General features: G+C 36.8%; 1 protein-coding gene across 1 annotated transcript; it reads left to right on the top strand.

Annotated features, from left to right (window-relative positions):
• The first annotated feature begins 2,908 nt into the window (after nt 1–2,908).
• On the top strand, nt 2,909–6,334 carry LOC121798655 (ABC transporter E family member 2-like). The gene is made up of 9 exons (XM_042197763.1): nt 2,909–3,234; nt 3,314–3,431; nt 3,510–3,608; nt 4,322–4,653; nt 4,734–4,929; nt 5,013–5,198; nt 5,284–5,553; nt 5,638–5,883; nt 5,966–6,334. Exons 1-9 carry the CDS (start codon nt 3,152–3,154, stop codon nt 6,083–6,085), a joined length of 1,650 nt encoding a protein of 549 aa, XP_042053697.1. The 5' UTR covers nt 2,909–3,151; the 3' UTR covers nt 6,086–6,334.
• Nucleotides 6,335–6,936: the final 602 nt, after the last annotated feature.

Below are 6,936 nucleotides of genomic sequence, written 5' to 3'. Positions count from 1 at the left end.
CATTCGGCTTCGCGTTTCGAGTACGATGTGAATCTATCGTCGAACGAAGGCGATGATGGATCGCATCAATTCCCCCCTTCTAGCATCGGCCAAGTTGGCGAAAATGATGAGGAGGCCGATGCTCCTCCTTCCGCAGGACGGCAAAAGAAGAAGATGCCTCCCAAGTTGAAATCCGATATCTTCACCAAACATTACAAGAAGGTCCTGGTGGTAAATTCAAATCCTAATGATCCGACCACTACCGTGGAGACAAGTGAGTTCAAAGCATACTGCAACTATTGCGATAAAGTTTATCCATTTGGAACCGGTGGGGGATATGGTACTCTCCATCGCCATTTGAAAACAAAACACCCCGTGGAATATGGGCATACTAAGTCCCAAAGCCAAATAAACTTCCCCGCCAGCTCATCGTCTTAAACAGGTACGCCTCTATTTAAATATGATCCCAAAAATGTTACCGATGCCATGGTAAGATGGGCGGCAATGAAACATTTGCCGTTCAATTTTTTTAATGACAAAAAATATGAAGTTACTATGCAAACCGCTTTTAATGTTGCAACAAAAAGAATTCCCCCCTCAACTGCTCATAGATCTAACAACTGGCAGTTTTTTGATAAAAAAAAAGAGAGGTTGGAAAATTTCTATCCAACTTGGCGGACAAAGTTAATATTTGCTCCGATGTGTAGACAGATTCTTTCCAACGAAATTCTTACATGGGAATTTCATGTCATTTTATAGACAATAGTTGGTCTTTAAATAAACGTTTGATTGGTTTTAGGCAATTTCCTTCACCACACACCGCACAAGCAATTGCATCTTTAATTACTCAAGTTTTGAATGATTATGAGTTATGCAACAAGATATTTTCGGTTGGTTTTGATAACGCAACCGCTAACACCGCAAGTATACCCGATTTAATTGCGGCTTGCTCCCCGGTGATAAGTGGTAAGTATTTTCACCAACGATGTATTTGTCATATATTAAATATATGTGTACAAGATGCTTTGTCTTTATGGCAAAGAGATATTCAACCTATTACAACAGCTGTATCCTTGATCCACTGGAAGCCTCAAATTGGCAAGACGTGGAAGAAGTATTGCCACTCGAAGAAAATAAGGTACACAACTTTTACTTTAGACGTGTCTACGAGATGGAACTCTACATATGATATGTTGCATTGTACATTAGAGCATATAGAATATTTGGTTGATTTTTATAGAACTTTCCGTGTTGATGAATTATATCTAATCTCTTCTTGTTGGGATCAAAGCATGAGCTTATTTAAATTATTCAAAGGTTTTCGAAATGCCACCGTTGAGTTATCGGATGTGTATTATTGCACATCCGTTCATGTTTTAGAACATTGCATGTACATATCACTTGGTTTTAAAATTGCAATGAAAAATTCCACAAACAATCTTGAGTTATTGTGTGTTTTATATTATATGGTTGAAAAATGGCTCAAGTATTTCAATGAGATCTCAACGGTTTTTTTGCTTGCCAAAGTTTTGGATCCAAAGTGGAAACTAGTTGGTACTTTAAAAATTTTAGAATTTTATTACAACAATTTGGCTTCTATTGATCTTGGACCACTCCGAGCTTTGCAAAATGACGAGGACAACAACTACATGAACCTAGCCCAAACATTCCAAATAAACCTCCTCCACCTCCCAACCCTCCAAAGAAGTTTTGAGTTCGACTTGCCGGCTCTCTTTCACGATTACGAAGCCAAGTACAACAGTACCCACCAAGTGAGACCTAGACCCCCCCGTCAAACACATAACTTTGGCTTCTTCCAAGTTGATGACCCCGACGCCCAATCCCAATTGGCGGACTTATACGGCTTCAGCAGCGGAGGAAGGACGGCAAATTCGGCAAGTGAGTTAGATTTATATTTTGACTCACACTTTTCATTTAATGAGGAAGAAGGAGGTCCCGTTCCCCAACAAATCGACGTCCTAGATTGGTAGGGATCACACGAGAAAGATTTTCCCATCCTTGCATCAATGGCCAAGGAGATCTTTTCGGTTCCGACTTCCACTGTCGCCGTCGAGTCCGCCTTTAGTGTTGGAGGCAACGTCTTGGACGACAGAAGAAGTAGACTCACCGGGCAAAACATGGAAGCCACCATGTTACTTGATGATTGGTGCTCCGCCGAAACTAGAGACCAAGAACCGGATTGGGACAATCAAGTAGTACAACCGACCAAGACTACTTCCCCGACGAAGAAGAGTAGGCGCCAATTCCTCCGATTAAGCCAAATAGGTAAGCAAGGTAAGCGAACTACGTGGCCTTTGATTCCAAAATGCAATTGAGCATTGAGTATACATAGGCATCTCAACTTAAATTTTAAATTTAAGTTGAGCTCAAGTTTTTTTTCTTTATTTCTTTTTTTTCCATTTGTTTCGAATATGTAATTTGTAAATTGTAATCAAGACTTTAAGTCTTTTGTAATTTAGAATTTTTAAGTTGTAATTTGTAAATTTTAAGTTGTAATTTGTAATTTTAAAGTTGTAATTTGTATATTTTAAGTTGTAATTTATAATTTTAAAGTTGTAATTTGCAATTTTAAAGTTGTAATTTATAATTTTGAAGTTGTAATTTATATCAATAAAATTGCATTTGTACATCGCTTTATTCTAATTTTATTTATGCAAATATATTTACATTTTTTACTTGAATTACAGATTTACAATGTATAAAAAAAAAATTAAAATGAACCGCCGAACCGGACCGGAACCGGATATGCACCGACGGTTCACATGAACCGGCGGTTAACGGTTCACGAACCGGAACAGCCGAACCTTGGCCGGGCCGGTTCAGGTTCACTCATTTCTTGAACCGGAACCTGCTGTTCCCGAACCGTGGTGACTTCTATTCACACTTTCCTTTATTACTATCGGAACATTATCGTCGCTCTCTCCCCCCTGAAACGCAGGTGATACCTTTTCTTATGCCAATATATACAGAAAGTTGAAATTCAGTTACGTTTTTTTTTTCACAATTTCAAGTTTAATTTTGTCAGAAGCCAGTTGATTTAGGGTTACGATTTTTCTTAGATTTTGATTTCAAGCTTAATCTCGTCAGGAATCGTTGAATTAGGGTCACGTTTTGTGATTTTGATTTCAAGTTTTAATCTCGTTGAATAGAGATGTCGAATCAGGAACGTACGCTTAACGCCTCCGACAAGGATACATTCTTTCGTTATGGCCCTAACTCCTTTAAATTGCTTAGGTGTGTTCATTAAACCGCAGTTTCATACGCAACTTGCTTGTTTCTGTTGATTTCTAACTTGATGTGAACATTTTCACAGATTACCTGAACCGAGACCTTGCCAAGTTCTGGGAATCGTGGGAAGAAATGGAATTGGGAAAACTACTGCTATTGAACTTTTGTCCGGGTCGCTGAAACCTAACTTGGGTCGCTTTGATGTAACTTTCTTTGCCTATTCACCTGCCCTTCCTTAACACGTTCCTTGACATTTTCTCTCTGCTTTTATTTTTTTGTAGGATCCTCCTGAATGGAAAGAAATTTTTAATTTCTTTCATGAATCTGAGCTGCACGAGCTGCACTATTACTTCTACCGTCTTATTAAACATAAAATGAAGGTATTAGCTCATGTTGCTAGAAACTTTTCGTAGATTTGGCTTCTTAATTCTCATTCATTCTTGCAATTCTTACAATAGTCAATCTTAGTGTATATATATATATATATATATATATATATATATATATATATATATATATATATATATATATATATATATATATATATATATATTATTTTCAATATCATCTGCCATTGCTTCAATATAATTGTTAAAAGACCCTATTGCATTGTTGGAGGTTTTTAGATCATGAGAACTTCTATACTTCAGTTTAACATAATATTTAAGTTTAATATCTCTATATTTCCTTTTTGTTGGCTGTTAAAGGATTAGGTCTATAGATTATAAGCTTGTATTTGAAATTGAATATTGACCTATGATTGTATCAGCTTACCTTAAACATCAAGTCCTTTAATCTTGGGATTTATTGGCATAATAATGTAAATGAGATTTTATTTACCTTAAGTAACTAAGGTTTCTTATCATAAGCTTGTATATGAATCATATATGGCCTACTGCCACATCCTTATCTTAAATATTAAGTTTTTTTCTTAGCAGGTGTTACTATGCAAATGCAATAATTTCTCGACTACCTGCAACTTAATTCATCTGCCCAACTCTATTTTAATCATCAACATATTTATATTTTCCATGTCGTCATTTTCTCTAGTTTATTAATTTGTCACATCTCTTTGTGATTCATTTCTTCTCAGACAGCCGTCCAGTCCCAGGATGTCATATGTTTCGCTAAATTTCTTCAAGCCAAACTTGCCTGTAAAGCTGTTCGGCGCAACGTTGGGCAATGTCTTACTGAGGCAGATGAGAGAGATATGAAACAACAACTTGCTGCTGACCTTGAGTTAATTCAGGTTATGAAACGTGAGGAGGGAAAGTTATCGGGTGGAGAGTATCAGAGGCTTGCAATAGCTATGGCTGCTTTAAAAAATGCAGATGTCTATTTGTTTGATGAGCCATGCAATTATCTTGATGTTAAACAAAGATTAAAAGCTGCCCAAGTTATCAGATCCTTGCGTCTACCTAATATGTCAGTGATGTTCGTTTTTTCTGATAACTATCCAAGCATGAAAGTTTTACATGGTTATGACTTGTCGTCTTTGTTTTCAGCTATGTAATTGTGGTAGAACATGATCTTACTGTGCTTGATTATTTGTCGGACTGCATATGCTTCTTTTATGGGTCACCTGGTAGCCACGGGACAGCTACCGTTCCATTCTCTGTCAAAGAAGGAATTAATATTTTCCTGGATGGATATGTGACAACCGAAAAAATTAGGTTTAGAGATGAATCTTTGACACTTAAGGTAAGTCGTATATTATTGCTGCTAACATGTAGCATTTGGGAAACTGAGATGCCAATTCCCATAAAATGTACTTCTCCTCTCAGGTTGCTGACACTCCACAAGAAAGTGCTGAGGAAATTGAAACATATGCAAGACACAGGTATCCAACCATGACTAAGACTTATGAAAATTTCAGTCTCAAGGTTGTGGAGGGTGAATTCATTGATTCACAAATAATTGTGATGCTTGGAGAAAATGGGACAGGAAAGTCAACCTTCCTACAGATGCTGGTACACTTGTATAGTTTGTTTACTTTTGAAAATACATTTAAAACATGTTATATATGCTGAAACTGGCTGTCCTTCCAAATGTTAGGGTCACTTTTTAAAGCCTGATCCAGTAGAAGGATCTGATGTTAAAATTCATGGCCTCAAGATCTCTTACAAGCCACAGAAAATACGTTCCAAAAGTGAAGCTACCGTGGAAAGCATGTTGCATGAATATACTCATGGTTTATACACGGATCCTGAGTTTGTATCCAATGTGATGGGGCCTCTGTTGATTATAAAATTGATGGATAAAAAGCTAGTGAATCTTTCTGATGGAGAACTACAGAGGGTTGTTCTCGCTCTTTGTCTTGGACAGGTGAGGTTCCTAGTGAATGTTCTATGGGTCCTTTTTGGTGTTTTGCTTGTCAATTACACTTGTTTTCTTTTGGTGTGACTGCAGCCAGCTGATTTATACTTGATAGATGAACCAAGTGCATTTCTTGACTCAGAGCTGCGTATTGTTGCTGCAAAAGTCATAAAAAAAATCATACGCCAAAAAAAGAAGCCTGCATTTGTTGCGGAACATGATTTCATCATGGCAACATACCTTGCTGATAGGGTAATTGTGTATCAGGGGAAGCCATCCATTGATTGTGTTGCCAATTCACCTCAATCACTAGTGACTGGAATGAACCTCTTCTTATCTGTAAGCCAAATCACATTTATTCTTTTATAAAGTTCTTCCACAATGGTATTATTAACCAGTAATCCATTTTTGTAATATGTAGAACCTGGATATCACATGTAGAAGGGACCCCACAAGTTTCCGACCTAGAATCAACAAACATGGGTCGACTCACCATTTGGGGCAGAAGTCCACTGGATCTCTCTATTATATGGATGACTAACTGCGGCAATATTCGAATACTTTAGTAGTTAATATTCGAGTTCTTTAGTAGTTAATATTCGAATGCTTTAGTAGTTAATATTCGAGTTCTTTAGTAGTTAATATTCGAATACTTTAGTAGTTAATATTCGAGTTCTTTAGTAGTTAATATTCGAATGCTTTAGTAGTTAATATACTCCCTATGTTTGGACAAATGGTTTGTTTTTAATATTCGGATGCTTAGTTATATACGTGCATTTTGGTTGAGTAACTTTTCGACTCAAAACACTGCACAAACTATGCACGAGTAAATGTGATATTTTTACTGTTTTTTTTTTTTTTTTTTTTTTTTAATTTTGATTGTGTTTTAAAATATATGTATGCCTTGGTCTTTCTTATACTCCAGTTGACCGTCATTACTGGGTTCTGCTTGTCAGAAATGTAATTAAAAATTTATTAAAGAAGTTAGTAGGAGATGGGTTTTATTTTTATGCTATATATTAATAATTTTATAGTAATAAAATATTTGGAAAATAACATAAACGTAATGTGGGAGTGGAGGGGATATAGCTGTCCAAATTGATCAACATTCCACCCTCACCCTAATCTAGATAATAAAAGTCATAGCCAAGCTAGATTATTCATTTGAAAGAGTAAACAATGATATTTTAGAAAGTATTAAGAGTTGGCTGAAGCAAAATAAAAAAGAATGGAGTACAAAAAAGGCTCTTAGATCGATTCTAAGGGCATCAGCAGTGGGGCGCCATAAGGCGCGCCCTATGGCGCGCCACGTCATCAGTTTTATCCTCCTTCCCCCCACCTGCATTGGGGCGCCCTAAGGCGCGCCCTATGGCGCGCCACATTATCATTTTA

The sequence above is a fragment of the Salvia splendens genome, chromosome 4, assembly GCF_004379255.2.
Source record: "Salvia splendens isolate huo1 chromosome 4, SspV2, whole genome shotgun sequence".
Taxonomy (NCBI): Eukaryota; Viridiplantae; Streptophyta; class Magnoliopsida; order Lamiales; family Lamiaceae; genus Salvia; species Salvia splendens.
Note: the sequence above shows the minus strand (reverse complement) of the source record. Positions and strands in the feature narration are given on the sequence as shown.